The sequence below is a fragment of the Pan troglodytes genome, chromosome 12, assembly GCF_028858775.2.
Source record: "Pan troglodytes isolate AG18354 chromosome 12, NHGRI_mPanTro3-v2.0_pri, whole genome shotgun sequence".
Lineage (NCBI taxonomy): Eukaryota > Metazoa > Chordata > Mammalia > Primates > Hominidae > Pan > Pan troglodytes.
This window is the reverse complement of record NC_072410.2, coordinates 48,911,961-48,934,321: the sequence shown is the minus strand read 5'-3', so window position 1 is coordinate 48,934,321 and position 22,361 is coordinate 48,911,961. Positions and strand designations below refer to the sequence as shown.

General features: G+C 41.8%; 1 protein-coding gene and 1 long non-coding RNA gene across 14 annotated transcripts in view; one reads left to right on the top strand and one right to left on the bottom strand.

Moving 5' to 3' along the window:
• Positions 1-1,179: 1,179 nt before the first annotated feature.
• On the bottom strand, positions 1,180-7,565 carry LOC134807886 (uncharacterized). Its single transcript, XR_010149363.1, has 2 exons — positions 6,797-7,565; positions 1,180-2,259 (listed from the first exon to the last, which is right to left on the bottom strand). It is a non-coding gene; the product is annotated as an uncharacterized LOC134807886 (long non-coding RNA).
• The window catches only part of STAMBP (STAM binding protein), a 47,699-nt gene continuing 32,253 nt past the window's right edge, over positions 6,916-22,361 (top strand). For 4 of the 13 annotated variants that reach the window (XR_001715876.4, XR_008546456.2, XR_008546455.2 and 1 more), the window contains exons 1-3: positions 7,001-7,110; positions 7,445-7,550; positions 8,887-9,101. Coding sequence is in view for 6 of the 13 variants with exons in the window: in XM_063789719.1 (XP_063645789.1) it covers positions 8,899-9,101 (203 nt within the window). In the remaining 7 variants the exon portion in view is untranslated. Of the gene's footprint in view, positions 7,111-7,444; positions 7,551-8,886; positions 9,102-22,361 lie in introns of all 13 variants that reach the window. The other 9 variants (XR_010149362.1, XR_010149361.1, XM_063789721.1 and 6 more) reach the window with 7 other exon arrangements.

Below are 22,361 nucleotides of genomic sequence, written 5' to 3'. Positions count from 1 at the left end.
AAGGGCTCATGGGTGGACAATCTGGAGAAAGGCCCTGGTCAGAATGTGTATCGTTTCCTTCTCTTTGTATCTTCTTTCCTAAACATGTATAAAATTGAATCTCTCATCTGCCCTCCTACCCCCACAAAAAAAAAACCTGGTTCATACACAGTTTTCTTTATCTCAGTTCATGGTAATGCCATTTTTCAGTTGCTTGGGGCAGAAACCTTTGAAGTCATTTGTAGTGATTTGTTAGAGCAGTGACTAGAAACTAATACAATGCTCGTTAGAGTATTGTAACAAGTAAGGTGCCATCTGAAAAATAATATAATTAAGTTAGAAGAAAACCTTACTCTTAGCCACAATCACTTGCTAATGGGATATGTATGCCAGTTGGGTACTGTACATCTCAAACCTTAGAATCAAGTTGGATACTACCAGCATCACTTCCTGTTCCACACTGATTTGCATAGGGCACTTGCCAAAAACCCAGCTTCACAAAGATACAGTATCATTGAAAGGAATGTGGCATGACCTGATGTTGAAACTGTGAACTATACCTACTAGCTAGAAGCTCATACAATATCTAACAGATGTTGGGTATTGCTATGAATCCTTCACGAATTTAAAATACCCAGCTGCACCCAGATGAATCTGCTGTAGTGTCTTGGGAGCACATTGGTGCACTTTTTTTTTTTTTAAGACAGGGTCTCACTCTGTCACCCAGGCTAGAGTGTAGTGGTGTGATCATAGCTCACTGCTGCAATCTCAGACTCTGGCCTCTAGAGATCCTTCCACCTCAGCCTCCCAAAGCACTGGGATTGTAGGCATGAGCCACTGTGCCTGGCTGGTACACCTTTTGAACCACAGTCCTAATTGGTTTTCCTGTTCCCAGCCTTTTCCCTAAAATTTGTCAACATGGCAGCCATAATGATCCTTTCAAAACACAAATCAGATCCTGTCACTCTTTTGTTCAGTCCTTCCCATAGCTTCTCATTTCTCTCAGAGTCAAAGTCAACATTGTTACAGTGGCCTGTGAAATCTTACCTACAGCAGGGGTCAGCAAATATTTTCTATAAAGACTCAGACAGTTAAATATGTTAGTCTTTGTGGAGATCATCTCCATCTCAACAACTCCACTTTCTGGTTGTAGCATGAAAGCAGCCACAGAAAATACATAAACAAATGAGCATGGCCATGTTCCAATAAAACTTTATTTACAAAAACAGGCTGCACTGGTTTGCTGACTCTTGCCCTATATGATTTACAGCTACACTCCCCTTCACTCCACTCCAGGCACGCTGAGCCCCCTTACTGTGCCTTGAATGCACCAGCAAGCTCCTGATTCAAGGCCTCTGCACTTGCTATTCCCTGCCTGGAAAGCTCTTCTTACCTCCAAGTCTTTTCTCAAATCTTTTCAATGGGAGTTTCCTTGACCACACTATTTGGAATTGCAGTTGCCTCACTGCTTCTTCCTTCCTTCAATCTGATTTCCTGTGCCAGGGCCCATTGCTTTCACAGTACTTTGAATCTTCTAATACACTATGTAATTGACTTCTTTATCATGATAATTTTTATAATCCACCACTCCTCCATCCATCACTAAACTACAAGATCCCCAAGGGCAGGGAAATTTTTGTCTGCTTTGTTCATTGATATGTGCCTAATGCCTTAAACAGTGTCTGGCACATAGATGATAATCAGTATTTGTCAAATGACTAACTAAATGAGTATTTTTCAGAGTACACACATAGTGGCATGCAATTCTTTATCCCTCATTAAAAGTTATAGTGCTTGGTCATAATTCAGGCCCTATATTTGAAAAGAAATACGTAAACAAAATATAAAATGATAAAATCTCTCATCCAAAATGTCCAATTCTCAAATAGCCGTAAAGTTTCATGTGTCATTTAACTCTTGTTGAAATTCGCAACCTTGAAAATGGCACTCTGACCTAAAACAAAGACTTTGACTTATTGGAAAATAAATTATACAGTCCACAGCTAGCAAGCAGGTAACAAAAGAAAAAAATATGTCTAACATAAAACGGATTCCTCATGTACACATTTAAACATAAATTTAAACAATATATACACATTAAAAATATTTCCAAGCATGCGTAAGAACTCATTTTCCAAAGTGGTCATTTTTCTTGGAGATGAGAGAGACCAGTCTTCAAACAAACTGTAGGGGGAGCTCCAAACCACAGATTCACCTTCATGTTACTGGTTTTACAGTAGCCTTCTTAAGAACAACTTCATTGGGTAATTCCAACTCCAGCTGAAAAGGAACATATATGCATGCATTCATAATGCACAAACTTAAAAGATCCCAGTGCATTTGCTACATTTCCCTTTATTTGAATCAGCTCATTCTATATCTTTTTCTTCCCAAGTACTTTTCAAATCTGTCATTTTATATTCCCAATGGACTCATAGCAAAAATTTTAACAATGTGAACAATTTGTCTTTAGTACACACTCCATTTCTGCTTTCATAGCCCCTCCATTCCCAAGCAATGTTCAAGATAGGCTGTTTTAGTGTCTCAATGCATGGAGCTCACCTAGCCTTCCCTTGAGAATATTGCTCATCTTTTAAAGAATTTTTTCCTTCTAATGGCTCTAAACCTTCATCCACGGAAGACTTAAAACAAATGGAACTCAGTTTTTCTTTTTTCTTTTCTTTTTCTTTTTTTTTTTTTTTTTTTTGAGATGGAGTCTCACTTTGTCGCCCAGGCTGGAATGCAATGGCACGATCTCAGCTCACTGCAACCTCTGCCTCCTGGGTTCAAGTGATTCTCCTGCCTCAGCCTCCTGAGCAGCTGGGACTAGAGGTACCCACTACCACGCCCAGCTAATTTTGTATTTTTAGTAGAGACAGGTTTTCACTATGTTAGCCAGGGTGGTCTTGATCTCCTGACCTTGTGATCTGCCCACCTCAGCCTCCCAAAGTGCTGGGATTATAGGCATGAGCCACCATGCCCCGCCCAGTTTTTCTTTTTCACTGTGGTAGACCCATGCCAGACACAGACCCATGAGCTTGAAAGATATTCAATAAACACTTGCTCAATTAATAAAGGCATCTAGCCTTTAGGCTTTCTGCTTCTAGCTCTAAGTGCCTTGCAGAGAAGAGTGGGTCCCAAAAGCATAACGGTCATTGTTTTTCATTGTTCATCTCAGTAATCAGCATAATTGGCTAATTACATTCCTGTAAATCATTTTGGGGACAGTGAGACAATATTTATCTCAACAACATTTGAACATTCAACAATGTTCATTGAGTGTCACATCTGGTTTCGCAAGCCATTCTAGGCAGTGGGGATAGAGCTGTGAGCAAGGCAGAAAAAGATCTTAACTTTCTGGAAATTATATTCTAGTGGGGAATGAAAGACAATAAGCAACCCAAATCATATCAGACAGTGGTAAGGATTATCAAGACAATTAAAATAAGACCAACTAATGAAGGATGACTGGGTGGCTCCTTAGAATGGGTGGTCAGAGAAGTTCTCCTTGAGGAGGTAACATGTAAACTGAGAAATGAATGATGAGGCAGAGCCAGCCAAGTGAAGATGAGGGTAAAAGCATCCCAGGAAAAGGAGTCAGCTATGCAAAGGTCTTGAGTGGAAAAGCAGATGTTTGGATGGTGTCGGTGGAGAGTATTAAGCAAGGAGATTGGGAGATGAAGTCAGAAAGGCAACAGGGGCCGAGTCACTCTGTAATCCCCAGTAAGGAGTGTGGATGTTTATTCCAAGTGCCATGGGAATTCACTGAAGAGTTTTAAGCCCAGGAGTGATGGAATCTGATTTTTGCTTTAAAAAGATCATTAGTGGCCAGGCGTGGTGGCTCACACCTGTAATCCCAGCACTTTGGGAGGCTGAGGTGGGTGGATCACTTGAGGTCAGGAGTTCAAGACCAGCATGGCCAACATGGCAAAACCCCGTCTCTACTAAAAAATACAAAAATTAGCCAAGTTTGGTGGCGAGCACCTATAATCCCAGCTACTCAGGAGGTTGAGGCAGGGAGAATTGCTTGAACCTGGGAGGTGGAGGTTGCAGCCGAGATTGTGCCACTGCACTCCAGCCTGGGTGACAGAGCAAGACTTCATCTCAAAAAAAAAAGAATTAGCTGCTGTTGTAAGAATGCATTGTAGTAGGTAAGAATGAACGCCCTTCCTGTACTAATGCAATTGTCCCTCTAGGCATGTCACTTAACACAAGAGTACCAACCTTGCAAGTGAAATACACCTAGAGTCTTCCTTGTTTTTACCCTCCCTGACCCCCGAACTCCGCTGGGTCTGTATTTTTCCTTTTCTTCTTTTTGCTTTTTAGCAATAGGAGTCTCACTATGTTGTCCAGGCTGGAATGCAGTGGCTATTCACAGGTGAGATCATAGCACACCACAGCCTTAAACTCCTGGGCTCAAGTGATCCTCCTGGGTTTTTTGTTTGTTTTGTTTTGTTTTGTTTTTTTAGAGGTCTCACTCTGTTGCCCAGGCTGGAGAGCAGTGGTGTAATCATAGCTCACCATATCCTCAAACTCCTGGGCTCAAGCGATCCTCCTGTCTCAACCTTCCAAAGTGCTGGGATTACAGGCGTGAGCCAGCGCACCTGGTCCAGGCCTGTGTTTTCTAAACCCCGATGTTACATTTCAGATTAAGAACTTCACCTTCTAGGCATCTTTTGCTGCTGCCCAAAAATGAGCAAGTAGGAATGAGCATGCAGGAGTGCAGGAGACCTGACGTTGGCATATGCAAGCGGCCAGATGGAGGCTGCTATATTCAGGAAAAGTGTTCATGGCTGGGAGTGAGCACCGGAAGGAAAGAGCATCTCAATTCCTAACCTGGTCTAGTCTGCCAGGTGAACTGCTGAAGCCTATTTGCTGAAGGAATACCTTCCACGCTTAGCCTCCAATCTTTAGGGCAGGGGTAGATAGGATATTCTCATCAGTTATGCCAAGAATCTTTTATAGCTTTGATTTCCTGATTGTGTATACAAAATTGTTTAGTTTTTAAACTTTTCCAGTTAAACAAGAAATGAGGAATGTAAAATTTTTACCTTGGCCAAGATTTTCTTATTTCAGGTCCCTAGAAAGCTGAGTATTGAACTTTGCCCCAGATATCAAAAACTCTGGTCAACATTTACAAATTCTCTCCCTAAAAAGACTAGATCCTGCTTCCTATATTCACTTAGCCATTACCTTAAGAACTGCTAGCAACTGGGCATATTAACTTTCTAATATCAGGAACAGCCTCTATGTGGCGCTAGCTATGTTTACGACTATGCACACCCCTTATATGTGTGTCTCAGTTATAGCTTCTTAAAGTCTTCTCATCATAATCTTAAAATCTAGGATGTTTGTAAATTTTCTTTACTTGTTAAGCTAAACATTATAAAAAAAAGAACTACTTTAGAGATTGTGCTGAATGGGAGCAGATGCCCCTGTTCCCTACCCCACCAGCTGTACTTCTACCTGTGCTTCCACCATTAGAGTATCCACCTGCTGGGTTTGTTTGCTGATGTATCCCTAACACCTAGAACAGAACCTGGCACATAGTAGACACTCAGTAAACATTTACTGAGTGAGAGGTTGAATGGATCAGATTTTGACCTGTGTTGCCTCCTGCCAGGACCCCATCTGCACTATATGCCCACCCAATGACCAGCATCTCCAGTGCATCAATTTCTTTAGGCCCAACCCATCATGTTTACATTCTGAAGAGAGTCAGTAGAGAGAGTTTTGAAGATACAGTAGAGTGCCCTATACAATTATCTTCCCAGATTTATCTGCAGTAGATCCATGAGAGTTGATAGTAGACCCATGCACATTAATGCTTGCTGGGGGCAGAAGGGGAGGTGATATGATGCAAGCAAGTACTTTCAACCCTAAGTCTGAAAAGTTGATGACTACACAAAATCACTTCAGGTAACTCCAACAGAAATATACACAACGGAGGTTGGGAGAAATGAGAGATCTGGAGGCTGGCTAGGTGGAGGAGGCAACACCTGAATTAGGGACTTAAGCTAGACCTTGAAGAATAGGTCATGCCATCACACTAACAAACTCACAGGGAGGCTCCCAAATTTTGGGAAAGTGTCCCCCAGAGACTTAGACTTTTAAACCAAAGCCTAATGTTTCACAAAGTCTTCTGAGACAGAATGACTAGCAAGCTTGTAGGACCTTTTTGTAAAGAGGATGTATATGGATTCGTACAGACACACATCTACATGCAGAACGTGACATTCTGTATTTGATGCATAAAACCACCTTGTCCCGGTCTCAGGGCAGGAACAGTGTCATACAGATTTTTGTGTCTCCACTGCTTTTGCATAGCAGCTCTTAGAGATTAAACGCTTTTTTTCCAAATATTTTATAGGTTTTTTGACATTAAAACGTTAGTCTCATCTGGGTGCGGTGGCACACGCCAGTAATCCCAGTACTTTGGGAGGCAGAGGCAGGAAGATCGCTTGAGCCCAGAAGTTGGAGACCACAGTGAGCTATGATCACACCACTGCACTCCTGTGACAGCCTGGGTGACACCGCAAGACCCTGTCTTAAAAAAAAAAAGTTAGACTTATGTTCTTTTCTAAGCAATAAAATTAGTCTTAGATATTGCCTAATATCTAAGACTACCAATTTTTGTGTAGAATGTAATACAAGCTAAAAAATACATTCGAAAGACTTTCTGTCCCCCAATTTATAAATCCTGGTTAGTTTAGCTAAGTCTGCAGTTGTGCTGGGATCAGCAATCCCTCCTTAAATGCAGGAGTATTGTGAGTGTGATGAGGGACTACCCCAAATCAAAATAATTTTAAAAGCAAACCTTAGCTTGCGAATTGGTTCCACTTTCTTCCTTGTTCCTTTTCCTTTACCAAGATGGCCGCTGTGTCGTTCGCTCCTCATTGGTCGGATTTTCCGCAGGTGCCGATTCTAGCCCCACCTACTAGCTCTCCGTTCCAAGTCCTAAATCATTGGGAATGTAATAGACAGACGAACGGGAGTGGGCGGAGCGGGCGCCGGATGTGACGTTTCCGGAACCTCCGGGTGTCATCCGCGGGGAAAGGTGGGGAAGGGTCCCGGGAACGTGGTGGGGCAGGGCCTCCGAGCGTGGTTGGACTTTGAAGGGGATCGGCCGCCGTGAGTGTGGGGCCTGCAGCCTACTCTCCCCGAGTCCCCTGCCCGGCCTGCCTCGCTCGAGGCACCCGACGGCTTCGGTCTCCGCGGGCTGGCGCCTGACCAGCCAGGCCCAGCGCTTCCCCGCCTACTGCATTTGAAAGATCCCGAAAACCCTGGATGATTGTGCCTGGGGTTGGCAAGTTGGTCTTGAGTGCCTTCAAGAAGGGTTCCTCAAGCAGTTGTCGATAGAGCCCTCCCTACTGTATACGACCCCTCCGCTCATTCCTGCTACTTCCTTTCTCCTCCTCGTATTTCCCCCTCGGTCCTTTACGCCGCCTTTCCCCCTCATTTGCAGATGCTGCATCCCCTTTTTGGAATTGCTCAACCGGGTGGTAACCGGCGCCGCTTCCTGGCCTTGGGAAGTGGTTCCTTTCTTAACCCACAAGAACCTCTCCCATGAGGTACTGAGATACAACAAGCATCCTCTGTTTCAGTTAACTTTCATGGGCCGTGGACTAGGTTTACTAATTACTTGGGGAGGTTTTAGATATGCTTGCGGCTTTCTGAGTCCCTAAGGAGGCCTCGTGAGAGATGGACTATCTCTGCATCCCTAGTAGTCCTCACGGCTTTTGTGCTATTAGTGAGGGTGTTTTAGAGGGGAAGGTTTGTGGAGGAATTGTGACCCGAATATTGAAGAGACCTAAAGATGGAATTGGCTGAGAGAAGACTACCCCTGAGGGAAGAGTTGTAGTAGAAAAGAAAAACTGGATAGATAAATGAAACTGAAATGTGAGGATGCCTGGGCGGATTGGAATCCTGACTGAAGCAAAAGATCTCTGTTGGGGAGGGCCAGTTGCCACAGGGCCTTGAATTCCAAGATTTATTCTACTGTAGTTTGTGTATTCTAGAGCATACTGATTAGGGTTTGCTGTAATGCAATGTGTATCAAATGCCCAGATTTATTTTGGAGATGATAGTGGTGATATCTGGTTGGAATTTGGAATCTGATTCTAATAGCAACTATATCTAGAAAGACTAGAATTACTGGAGTTTTGGGACACCAGGGGTTTTTGCAATGCAAGTTACCATCGTGCCTTTTTGTTATTCAGTGTTTAGTCAATGAAGATGAGTAAATGGTTGTTTTCAAGATTTAAGTCCCTTGCCATGATAATGATGAATGAATGATTTTATAGATTGACTATAGTGGTTTAGTGAGCAGAGTTACAATTATGAGCATTAATTCCCAGACCAGTTCCCCTAATTCACCTTGTGCTCAAATATGAAAAAGGACACCACAGAAAATGTCAGTTACTCTCAGATTAAGTAAAAATGGTCAACCTTGAAGTTAGTTAACAATCCTCAAGAAAGTTCACTGAGTGCACTCTGCCAGGTACGAGGGTGGAGGTATGTGGGTATCTGGAAGGAGAAATAATAGAAAGTAAAAGATGCTGCTCCCACTTTTACAGTGCTGTGGGCGGAGCCCCCTAATGGCAAGGAATTTGATTAACTTGAACTGAACCTTTGGTTGGTCCACTGTGGTTCTACTCCTTATACCACCTAATTATGGTACAGGGGTTGTACATTTTCTAGTCTGCCAGTACTCTCATCGTTGTGATTTGGGCTTCCTTGAGGGTCTCAGCCTTCTTGTAGGAAAGTCCTTATTTAATAGGAGCCACAGCATTTGGTATGTTTCTCTTATATTTTCTTCTTAAGGTAGAGGTCTGTGAGATAAACTGTAAGACTGTGCTGGGATGATGAGGGCAACGGTATTGATGCCATCTGTTTTTTCTGTCTCAGAACTTGGTCCTGATGTCTGACCATGGAGATGTGAGCCTCCCGCCCGAAGACCGGGTGAGGGCTCTCTCCCAGCTGGGTAGTGCGGTAGAGGTGAATGAAGACATTCCACCCCGTCGGTACTTCCGCTCTGGAGTTGAGATTATCCGAATGGCATCCATTTACTCTGAGGAAGGCAACATTGAACATGCCTTCATCCTCTATAACAAGTATATCACGTAAGACACCTACAGTTTCCTTTTTCCTTTCTGGTGACTGGTGCCTTGCCTGTTTGGCTCAGAATTGCTAAAACCACAGAACTTCACAATATCATCAACATTAATCATTTTTGCTGGCAACTCCTACATATTGGCTGTCCTTGCCGTTCAAAGACATGAGTGCTGAAGGTGTTATTTTCATGACTCAGTAATTTATGAGTAAGAGATTTAGTTCTTTGGCCTATGCCCACATAGCCCAGCTGTTAGACAAAAGAGTTGGTGGTTAAACTAGACATATTATGTACTGATGAATGCTTTTACTGTTCTCTTTCTACTAAAGCCGCCAATCATAGGATTTTTGTTGGGGTCTAGCAGAGCCAAAATTCCTCACTTGTACTTATTTTGTAGCAAATTTAGTGATACAGGAAAAAATTTTTTCCTCTTAACCTTTATCATAATCATGCAAATCATCAAATAATTAGTAACTGCCTACAGTTTGTGTGGCTCATCATAATAAGACCTTTCCCTTAAGTTATTTATCATCTTAGGGTAGGCAGCATAAGTAGAAGATTTCAGTACTATTAACAGCAAACAACTTCTAAAACTCCATTGACAATGATACGTAATTTAGAAAGGAAATAATGTTAAAGGTCTTATTTATCATTTCTAATCTTGTTCTTTCACAATATCAGGACTTTTTAAAAAATAATTACAATGTATTTGGTTCTTAGTAGCTCATAGTGTGTTTCACCTGCATAATTTCATTTGATCTTCACAGTTCTGTGTGCATGGAATAGGTACACTACCCTACATTCTACATATGAGGAAACAAACTCAGTGTTTGGTGGATGCTCATGTTTGAAGTGACAAAACCTTGGTTTTCTGACTCCTAATTCAGGATTTGTTCTACAACATAGGTCCTGTTCTTCTTGTTTTCCATTTAGTAATGTTCTAGAGTCAGAGGTAGTCTTTTGAGATCATAGTCATGAGTCACACTGGCTATTTTTTGGTTATTTATTTTACTACTGATTTTTGAGTAGGTAACATACATATATATATATATATATATATATATATATATATGGTGCACAATTCAGAGGCACAAAAGAATAACTATAGTTAAAAAGTAAGTCTTGGCCAGGCGCAGTGGCTCTCGCCTGTAATCCCAGCACTTTGGGAGGCCAGGGCAGGCGGATCACCTGAGGTCAGGAGTTCAAGACCAGCTTGGCCAACATGGCAAAACCCCATCTCTACTAAAAATACAAAAATTAGTCGGGCATGGTGGCGTGTGCCTGTAATCCCAGCTACTTGGGAGGCTAAGGCAGGAGAATCACTTGAAACCAGGAGGCAGAGGTTGTAGTGAGCCGAGATCGTGCCACTGCACTCCACGACTCCAGACTAGGTGGCAAAGCGAGACTGTTTAAAAAAAAAAAAAAAAAGTCTCCCCACCCACTCCTCTTTTCCCCCCAAACCCTCAGTTCTCCTCCCCAGAGACAACCACTCTTAGTAGTTTCTTAGATATCTTCCAAGAGATGATATACACATACCAGTTTTATCACATTAAGTTTTTGATCACATACTCCTCTAAAGCAGGGCTTTTCAACTTTGGCCCTATTGACCTTTTGGACTGAATAATTATTTGTGGTGGGAGCTGTCCTGTGTGTTACAGAATGTTTAGCAGCATCCCTGGTTTCTGCTCACCAGATGCCAGTATCCCCCCTCCCCACAGTGTGACAACCAAAAATGTCACCAGACATTATCTGATGTTCTCCCAGGGGCAGAATCACCTCTGAGAACCAGTGCTCCAAAGGAAAGTATGTGGAAGAATGGACTGTCTAGGATTCATATTGTAATTGTAGAGTGGAGAAATGGGACTGCTATTGTCTTTTTTATTTAGAAGTGTTGCCTGTGTTAAGAGGAGAAAACCTTAGACAAGTTAAATTTAACAGAGTTTAATCCAGTAGAAAAAGGTTCAGGGAACACTCAGGACCAAAAGTGGTGCAGAATGTTCCACCCCATAGTGGAGGTTGTGCAGGCTATATTTATAGTCAGAGAAAAGGAAATGAGATACAGAAATAGCCTGATTGGCTACAGTTATGTGTTTGCCTTATTTGGTCATGTTTTGGCAGGCTTTAGCCTCCAATTGGCTGGAGGTTTCAGCTGCTATGATTGGCTGAGACTCAGCTATTTGTTATACTTGTAACCTAACTCTTATGTTAAGTTACAGTTTGTTTATACATTAAATTAGGTTACAGTTCACTATCTTTGGAGGCAGCTTCAACTTAACACCTGTTTCCTTAAAGATCTGTAGTTCTTTAATGCCATTATGTCATGTCATGTGGCCTCAATGTTGTTAAGGTTTCATAAAATTATAATTATATTTCTGCTTCTGTTTGCTGTTATGAGTTTTTCATTCCTAGGCACACTATTTATTTTCCTGCACAGTTTTTTTGACCCTGTCTTCTTTATATACTCTACTGCTGGTAGAAAGAATATTCTTATGTATTTCCTATAAGCTTGTAGATTGTTCTCTCAGAATGAAACCCAGGGGCACAATTCCTTTGGAGAAACACTAATTCAGAAAGTTCAGTAGAATCATGGAATCACTGCACCAGGTATTTCCCGAAGGGCCTTCAGAATCCTATTGCCCCACAATAGAAAGGGCTTTCAGGGCAAAGACCATATTCATTCAACACATGTGTATTGAGTATACCTGCTGTCTACATGGCACTGCACTAGGTCCTGAACAGCAGTGAGTAAAATGGCCCCTGTCCTTATTGGTGTTCCTTTATAGGTATGGGAGAAGACAATAAACAGATAAGCAAATAAATACAGCTGACCCTTGAACAACACAGAGGTTAGCACCAATCCCCCATGCAATCAAAAATATACATATGGTCAGGCACAGTGGCTCACACCTGTAATCCCAGCACTTTGGGAGGCCGAAGTGGATGGATCACTTGAGGTCAGGAGTTCAAGACAAGCCTCGTCAACATGGTGAAACCCCGTCTCTACTAAAAATACAAAAATTAGCCTGGTGTGGTGGCGGGTGCCTGTAACCCCAGCCACTTGGGAGACTGAGGCAGGAGAATTGCTTGAACTCAGAAAGTGGAGGTTGCAGTGAGCCGAGATCACGCCACTGCACTCCAGCCTGGGGACAGAGCAAGATCATGTCTTAAAAAAAAAAAAAAAAAAAAAATATATATATATATATATATATATATATATATATATATATATAATTTTTGACTCCCCAGAAACTTAACTACTAATAGCTTACTCTTGACTGGAAGCCTTATTGATAACATGGTCAGTTATCACATACTTTATATATTGTATGTATTATGTACTATATTCTTACAGAAAAGTAAGCTTGAGAATAGAGAATGTTATTAAGAAAATCATAAAGAATAGAAAATATAGATACTATTTGTTAAGTGGAAGTGGATCATTATGAAGGTCTTCATCCTCGTCATCTTCATGTTGAGTAGGCTGAGGAAGGGGAGGGGTTGGTCTTGCTGTCTCAGGGGTGGCAGTGGCAGAAGTAAATCCGTGTATAAATGGACCCACACCATTGAAACCCATGTTGTCCAAAAGTCAGCTGTAGTCGAAATAAGGAAAATACTTAAGAGTACTGTGATAGAGAATAAGCAGGGGTTTATGACTAGAGTAGTCAGGGTAAGGTCTGTCTGAGAAGACAAGATTTGAGCTGAGACTTGAGGGATGCAATACAGTTGGTCATTCCAAGAGCATAGGGCAGAGCATTAAAACACAGGTAACTATGTGTTTAGAAGTGCTTAGATGGGAAAGACCTTAGCATGTTCTGGGGATTGAAAGATCATTGTGTTTGGAGTATAGCCAGAGAAAAGCAGGATGACTCCAGGTAAGGCTGGAGAGGCAAGTGGGGCTGGATCATGCAGGACTTTATGGGCCATGGTAAGGAGTCTGTTTTTTATCTTGAGGGTAACAGCAAGCCATTGAAAAGTTTTAAGTGGGATTCAGACCTAAATTTACTTACTGTTTTTTAAAAGAGATGAGGTCTCGGCCGGGCACAGTGGCTCACGCCTGTGATCTCAGCACTTTGGGAGGCCACCCTGGAGTTCAAGGCCAGCCTGGCCAACATGATGAAACCCCATCTCTACTAAAAATACAAAACTTAGCCGGGCGTGGTGGCCCACGTCTACAATCCCAGCTACCCGGGAGGCTGAGGCAGGAGACTTGCATGAACCCGGGAGGCAGAGGTTTCAGTGAGCCGAGATCGCGGCACTGCACTCCAGCCTGGGTGATAGAGCGAGACTCGGTCTCAAAAAAAAAAAAAAAAGATGTCACTAATGTTGCCCAGGCTGGTCTCGAGCTCCTGGATGCAAGCGATCCTCTCATCTCAGCCTCCCAAAGTGCTAGGATTACAGGTGTGAGCCTCCATGCCCAATCAATATTTAAAGTATAAATTTTGGCAGTTGTGTGGTAAATGGTGGAGCAAGCGTTAAGAGAAGGCAGGGAGAGTAGTTAGGAAGTTCTTGCAGGCTGGTGGCTTGAAGTAGTGTGGCAACATGGAAAGAGACAGATGGATTTGGTATTTTGGAGGTCAGGTCCATAGGACTTACTAATCACTTAGGAAAAAAGATACTGCGGAGGTTGATGTCGTGTTTCTGCCTTGAACAACTTAAACGATAGGGTAGTCCATGTATTGAGATGGGAAAAGTGGTATCTAAAGAGGGCTGGGTAGTGGGGGAATTTAACCGTTCACGTTTGGGGTTTTTTTGACATGTTAAAATTTGAGATGCCTGTGAGATATCCAAGTAGAGATGTCAAGTGGGAGGTTGAATGTACCAGTCTGAACTCAGAAGACTGAGGTCTGGGCTGGAAATACAGACAAGGGAGTCCTTAGCATACAGATGGTTCTGAAGTTATGAGAATGGCTGAGATTTTCTTTTTCTTTTTTTTTCTCCTGTAGAAATTAATTTTATTCTTATTCAGACTATTTTCAAAAGAAGCAGTGGTGCGCTGTTTTTCTAAAAATATGCCTTTAGAGATTTTTATATATGTATATAATAAAATCCATACATGTATTTACATGATTGCTACATACAAAATTACAGCACTGTGGTATGTACACATCTACAGGTACATTCTTTCCACACATCCCTGCTGTGCTTTCCCCGTGTGAAGGAGGGAGACTGAATCAGTTGTGAGCAGCCAAGGGCTGGCCCGGCGGTGGAACCTCCGAATGGGGGCTTGGGTGGAGGAGGTGAGGCGATTGCCGAGGCAGGAGCAGCAGCTGTTGCAGGGCTCTCCTGCAGGCCAGCAGGCAGCATCTGGAGGCTCCCGGCAGCCTCCCCCTCCCCTCCACCCCGTGGTGCCCGTGCTGCCCTCAAGGTGGGGTGGCTGACCACAGACCCCTCTGGTGCCATTCTGTGGCCTGGACTTGCTTGGCTGGGCCAAGAAGTTGTGTATGTGAGGGGTGGAGGAGGGAGCTGTGGGAGGAATAGACCCCGTCCAGCCCCAGCCCTGAGCAGGGGAAAGGGCTGGATGGCTAAAGCCTGCAGATGACTGGTGAGAACACTCCGCTTGGCCTGGCACTGCTAAGGGTCAGAGACTAGAGGCTGGGAGGGAGAGCAGTGGCCGCCGGCTGGGGAACAGGGCCTTCTTCCTCCCTGGGGCTCAGAGGGTGGCCTCAGCTGAGCTTGAGTAAGCCCAGCTCTTAGGCCCTGCGGCCAGAGGCTTGGCCTCCTGCCAGCAGAGGTGCATGCACACTGGGGAGGGGCTGCCATCTCCACTTCAACCCCTGGGCCAGGGGCTGGGGAAGAAATGGAGGCTTAGGCCTGGCCTGCTGCCCTGTAGGACTAGGTCCCCGGGGCTCAGGATTCCTGAGGCATGCAGAGAAGGGCCTGAGAATGCCTGAGATTTTCTAGTGAAGGGGCTCTTAATCTGGGGTCCAGGAACCTCACAGAGATTCATTGATAGAATTCAGGGGATCTGTGAACCGGAATAGGAAAAACTTTTCTTGTTTTTTCTAACCAGTGACTGAAATTTAGCATTTCCTTCCATTTTGAATGTAGGCCTCAAAGTACAGTAGTAGTAATATTTGTAATTTTGTCACCAGTAGAAATCAAGATATGTTCATATTGCATTACAGTTGTTGCTGACATCTCAAAATAGCATCTAAACATCACTACTTCAGAATTACAGTACAGAATTATTAGACCTACAGCTAGATCCCATTATCAAATGCATTGATAAAGAACACATTAGGCCGGGCACAGTGGCTCACACCTGTAATCCCAGCACTTTGGGAGGCCAAGGCTGGCGGATCACGAGGTCAGGAGATCAAGACCATCCTGGCTAACAGGGTGAAACCCCATCTCTACTAAAAATACAAAAAATTAGCCTGGCATGGTGGCAGGTGCCTGTAGTCCCAGCTACTCGGAAGGCTGAGGCAGGAGAATGGCGTGAACCCGGGAGGCGGAGCTTGCAGTGAGCCGAGATCGCGCCACTGCACTCCAGCCTGGGCAACAGAGCGAGACTCCATCTCAAAAAAAAAAAAAAAAAAAAAAAAGAACACATTAATAGAGAAGAATATATCACAATTTTTAAAATTTTTGAAAACTGTTTTTCCATAAAATTGGGGTATTCTTGGTAATCCTTTGTACTTTAAGTTATACCTTAAAAAAATTGTTCTGAAAAGGGTCCATAGGCTTCACCAGATGCCAGAAGGATCCATGGAACATAAAAGATCAAGTATCTTTGTTAATAAGGCTAGGGAATGAGAAGAGAAGGAGCCTAGGACTGAGCCCTGAGGTTAGTTAATGGAGGGAGAGTCAATAGGGGAGACTTTCTTTGAAGGAAGGTTCAAGAGGCAGGAGGAAATCCAAGAGAGAATGGTGTGGTGTCATGGGAGCCAAAAGAAAATAGTGTTTGAAAAAGGAGAGTAGCCATCTATGTCAGATGGGTGAAGACAGAAGATTGGCCTTTGGGTTTGGTAAGATGATGTCATGGGTGATCTTCATAAGCAATTTCGCTAGAAGGATTACAGAGACCCTAATTAGAACGGGTAGAAAGGTGAATGGACAGTAAGAAAGTGGAGGCAAAGGGTATAGACCTGAAAGTGGCAAATTTTTTTCTATAGGGGACCAGAGAGTAAAAATTTTTGGTTTTGTAGGCTACTTGCTGTGTCTGTGACTACCTCTGCTTTATAGTGTGAAAGTAGCCATAGACAACACATAAATGAATGGATGTGACTGGTTCCAATGACACTTTATTTACAAGAACAGATGGCTAGCTGGATTTCGCACACCAGCTGTAGTTTGCCAACCCCGGTATAGACAACTCTTTGGAGAAGTTTAGATGGGAAGGGAAGTAGAAAAATGGGGAAGTAGTTGATGGGGGACAAGGAGCGTGTGAACATGTGTATGTATTTTAAGTTAGGAGATTTTAGAGCATGTTTTTGCTGATGGAAAAGGATCTTATGGAGGAGGAGAGGCTAACAGTCCAGAAGAGAGCTTAGCTGTACTAATAAACTCCTCAGAAGTCAAGAGGGGATAGGATTAAGAGTACATGGATGCCTAAGGAATTGTTTTTTAAGACACTTAGTGTTATTTTGAGTGACATATTAGTGTTAACAGCAAGACTGATATGGGGAGTTTGTCCCTGTTACTTATAGGACCACTTAAAATGATGAACTACTAGGAGAGTTGGTGCGGATGAGATTTAGCAGCTCATTTACTTGATTTGTGGGATTTAGAGTTTAATTTGGAATTTTGTTGTATTGGCTTTACCTGAAGTAATTAATGTAGCTACCTTCACTTTTCTTGGAGATACCTTTGAAATCCTGATTCTGATTCTGATTCTGTGAACAGAAAATCACAGCAATTGCAAACAAATTCTAGCTCACTGATTCTCAGTCTGTTTTCTGTTGTATTTTACTTAGTACATTCCTATCAATAACAGTGGCTCAGCTTTGGCAGTTACTACAACCGAGGAGAAAAGAGAAGGGAGTATACATCTGCCTCACCACTCCTCTGCCTCCCCTACTACTGAGAATCATTGTTCTAGACCTTTTGTGGATACTTTCTTTACTTCAGGGTTTTAAAAGGCATGTTTGTTCCTTTTCCTGGAGCAGTTCAGGCATCTTAATGATCTCAGGCATATTTCCCCCCTCTACTGAGGAGCTACATTAGCTTCCCTAATGTAGGAATGCATTGCCTTTTGCAGACCCCAGTATAGAAGAAAGAGTTCAGCATATTAAATCAGTACATATTTTCATGATGAGTGCAGACAATAAACCAGGCAGTGGATTCTTTCACAGCTTTTTATGGTCATCAACTAGGCTGCCCAGAAGGGAGTGAGAGTATTCAGGCAATTCCTGTCTGCTATGTGAGCCTCCTGGAACACCAACCCTTTTTCTGAAAATGAACTGTCACCTGTGTTGAAAATGTTCGCTGAGATTGGGGTTTATAGACTGAAGAAGGTTCCATCTGTGATCATGCTTACCATGCTGAGTAACTTTTAAGACTGGAAGAATCGAGATGAGGATCCTTAATGCATCCATGTTAAAGAACCTTTGCTTGACTTTTTGAATTAGTTGTTTTCATACAAAATTAACACTTATTCACGATTTAAAAATTTTTTCAAACACTACAAGGGAGATATTAAAGTGAAAAGAGAAGTCTCATCTATCAGAGGTGGCCACTATTGTATTTCTGGCATGGATGAGGTGTGATTAAACTCATAGGTGCCCCCATGTGTCCTTTTCCTTAAAGCATCAATGGGATCATACCACGTATTCTGTTCTGCGACTTGCTTTCTTCACAGTAGTGTCTTTCCATATCAGGACATACTGAGCCATCTCATTCTGCCTCAGAGCTATTCCATCTGCCTGGAACATGAATCTGAAACAGTCCCAGATTCATGGCTCACTCTTGTCTAGTCCTTACTCAAATGCCTCCTTCTTAATGATGACTTCCTTAGCTGCTGTATCTAAAATTTCAACCATTCCCCTATCACTTTCTATCCCCCTTCCCTATTAATGACTTTCCTAGCATACTTCTGTTTATTGTCTGTTCCCCCACTGTAATGTATACTCTATGGTGGGGAGGAATATTTGACTGTGTTGTTCACTGCCATATCCCCAACCTTTAGAATAATTCTGGACCCTGTAGTAGATGCTCAGTAAATATTCACTGAATGAATGGGTGAATGATTACATTGTCTTCACATTTGAATGCACATTATTTTTTAAACAATCCCCTATTGATGGACATTTAGGGTTTTTTTTTTTTCAGTTTTTTCTACTTTTTAAAACAATGCTGTATTGAATATTTTTATACATATATCTTTGTACTGTTTTATAATGATCTCTAGGATAAATTCCTAGAGATAGAATTGTGAGTTTAAAGGATATACACATTTTAAGTTGGATGCGGTGGCTCACGCCTGTAATCCCAGCATTTCGGGAGGCTGACACGGGCAGATCACCTGAGGTCAGGAGTTGGAGACCAGCCTGGTCAACATGGCGAAACCCCATCTCTACTAAAAATATGCAAATTAGCTAGGCGTGGTAGCAGGTGCCTCTAATCCCAGCTACTCTGGAGGCTGAGGCAGGAGAATCACTTGAACCTGGGAGGTAGAGGTTGCAGTGAGCCGAGATTGCCCCACTGCACTCCAACCAGGGCGGCAGAGCAAGACTCTGTCTCAAAAAAAATAAATAAATCAAAAAATAAATAAATAAATAGTACAAATTAAAAATAAAGGATATACACATTTTAAATTTTGAATAATTAGCTTCCATTTTCCCCCCTTAAGATAAAAGGTTATATTAATTTACAATCTTGCTAACACTGTATGGGTATCCCATTTCTCTATACCAGGTATGATCAACCTTTAAGTCCCATTTCTCTACCAGGTATAATTAACCTTTACGCCTTTGCCAATCCGATGGATGAAAATGGTATCTCATCCTAATTTGAATTTCTTTAATTATGAGTGGATTCAGCATTATTGCATATATTCACCTTTTGTATTTACTTTTCTGCTTATGTCTTCTTTTTTCATTGTTTATTAGGTCATTTTGCTTGTGTTTTTGCAATCATATCTTTGTTTGCTTTGGTACCTTTCCTCTCTCCAGGCTTCAACCAGGTATAACCCCAGGGAACAGTATACATCTGGGCCACCGCTTTCTATCCTTAGAAAGTTTCTAGGGATAGAACTTTGAACCATGTAATGGAATCTAGTTTATAAGTAAAGAAAAAACTCCCAAACCTGTACATGATGCTGGTGTTAGCACCTTCATCTCTTATTCTTGCTCACATTTTTTTGTTTATTAGTTAAAAAAAATCATAGAAACCCATAGCAAATATTGACTATGTTCTAGATACCGTGTTTAGCATTTTATTATCTCTTTAAGTGTCACAGCAAGCCTGTCAGGGAGTACTAGTTTGTCTCCATCTCTACAATTTTATGGACAGGATATCAGCCATGTCCAACCCTTTGAATGCAAGGACTTTTTTGCTTATCTATGGTAGCAGATATCACCTTTTTAAAAGTTCATTAGCTAGTTAGTGTTAGTGTATTTTATGTATGGCCCAAGACAGTTCTTCTTCCAGTGTGGCCCAGGGAAGCTAAAAGGTTGGACACCCCTGCAAAAAACTGAGGGATGGTGAGATTAAGTGACTTGCCCAAGGTCACATAGCTAGTAAATGGCAAAACCAGGATTTCAGCCCAGGCACAGTGGCTCCAGAGCCAGCCCTACTAACCACTAAGTTCTTTTACCTCCAGTATGAGTAATGGGGTATGTTGCCCATTGTCTGTTTCAAGAGACCTTTTTGCCCATCTATCCCCATTCAGAAAACTGGCTACAGTTGTTGAAGCAAGGGAAAGCTATTCATGTACAGGTCTGGGAGGTTTTTTTTGTTTGTTTTTTGTTTTTGTTTTTTTACTTATAAACTAGATTTCCATTACATGGCTCAAAGTCAAAGTAATATAAAGAGGTACTTGTTGAAAAGTTTCACACCTACTCTTATCTGTTCTATTACCCCTGCCCTCATTTCTGTGTATACTTCCTGTTTCTTTGTATACTTACAAAGCAAAGTAAATAAATACGGCAGGCTAAATACGGCAGGTTGTCAAATAATGTCGTTTTGTCCAATGTCGTTTTGTTTTAATGTTGATGAGAAAAGAAAAATCCATTCCTGCCTGGGGCCACTGTCTGTGTAGAGTCTGCACATTCTCCCCATGTCTGTGTGGGTTTTCTCCGGGTATTCAAGTTTCTTCCCACACCCCAAAGGTCTGCACATTAGGTGAACTGGCATGTCTGAATTGTCCCCAGTCTGAGTGAGTGCAAGTGTATGTGTGAGTGTGCCCTGCAATGGGATGGCATCCTCTCCAGGGTTGGTTCCCACCTTGGCCTTGAGCTGCTGGGATGGACTCTGGCCACCTGGGACTGAATAGGCAGGTAAATCATTTACTTACTTGTTTTTATAAGTCTTTCTTAAATGTATGTATAGCTCATATTTATTTCATTGTTTAATATTAGAAGTGTTTTGGTCTGTATTTAGAAGTCTGGTGTTTTTGTGACTAGGATAGGTCAAAGGAACTTAACTCTTGTTTATGTCAATTAGTGCATGGTAAAGTTGGTTTTGTTATATGTCATTGTGCTTAAAGTCACAATTTCCAAGAACCTATCAACATTAAGGACTTACTGTGTATATGTACATACTTGTACATATATGTAATGTTTACTCATCAAATATTTATTGAGTGCCTCTTTATACAAGGCACTGTGCTGGCTTCCAAGGAGTATACAAAGAAGCATGAAACACAGAAATCTCTGGCTTCAGGAAGCTCGCAGTGTAGTTCTATAATAAGAGCATAAGTGAAAATAAAACATAGTGTTTATATGACATAGTACTTTCTTAGCTGATTCAGGCCTCAATACAAAGCACATTCAGCCTGCTAAAGGTAGTAAATATTAATATGTATCTTGGCTTTTGGGGCTAAGGTGAGAGTTCTACTGAATTATCTATCAGTCTCTAAAATATAAGAAATATGTCTTATTTATCTTAATAGATTCTACTGAATTATCTATCAGTCTCTAAAATATAAGAAATATGTCTTATTTATCTTAATAGATTCTTCAGGACTTTATGGTTTGAACAAATGAATCTGTATTTCTTTTAAATATAGACTTCAAGGAAACTGTTTTATATCTTTCTTTCTTTTTTTTTTTTTTTCCAAATAGAGATAGGATCTCCCTCTGTCACCCAGGCTGGAGTGCAGTGGTGTGATCAAAGCTCACTGTAACCTCAGACTTCTGGGATCGAGAGATCCTCCTGCCTCAGCCTCCCAAGCAGCTGGGACTACAGATGCATACCACCACACCCAGCTAATTTTTGTGTTTTTTTATGTTTTGTTATATATGTTTGTGTATGTGTGTGTGTGTGTGTGTATATATATATATATATATATATATAAATTAAAAAATATAAATAGAGACAAGGTCTCACCCTGTTACCCAGGCTGGTCTTGAACTCCTGGGCTCAAGCAATCTTCCTGCCTCGGTCTCCCAAAGTGCTGGGATTACAGGCATGAGCCACCGCACCCAGCCTCTTTTATATCTTCTTCATGAACCCAAAAGGAAGCTTTTTAAAGAACCATTTTTATTTTAGAGTCCATCCCTGCCTTGAGGAGCCTTATCAAGTTGGATCAAAATGAAACTTATGTGCCTAATATAGAACTGAAGGATGAGGACTTATCTTTAGAAAGTTTGTTTTGGTGGGGATCATCTTTTTTCTTTATTGAGGATTCTTCTTCCAATTACTTCTGCCCCATGGGCAGTAAGTAGAAAAGAGTTTATCCCAATTACAATATAATATTTTAGAGCTATCAGCAAGCTACCTTCAATTTATTTTTTTATCTCAGTTTCTGTGTATTACAACTTAATTCTGTTAAAAGACATCTTTGTTCAGAATCCCTCCAGTAGTTCTAGACATTCCAGAAACCATATGGAAGAAGTATGGTGTAGTGGTTAAAAGAATAGGCTCTGGAGCCAGCCTGCTCATATTGAAATTCTGAATCTGCCACTTTCTTTCTGTGACAAGTTACTGGACTTTTATTTATTTTCACTGCCCCTAAGTAGATGTCTTAAATGTTAGAGATTTGTGAATTAATTCAGTTTATTCTCCCCACTGAGCTTTAGAGCCATGGACAAGAACCAAAAGATGAAATCTAGCATCTTATATTTACCTAAGCACTTTTCATCAAAGACAATGCATGCTAACATGTAAT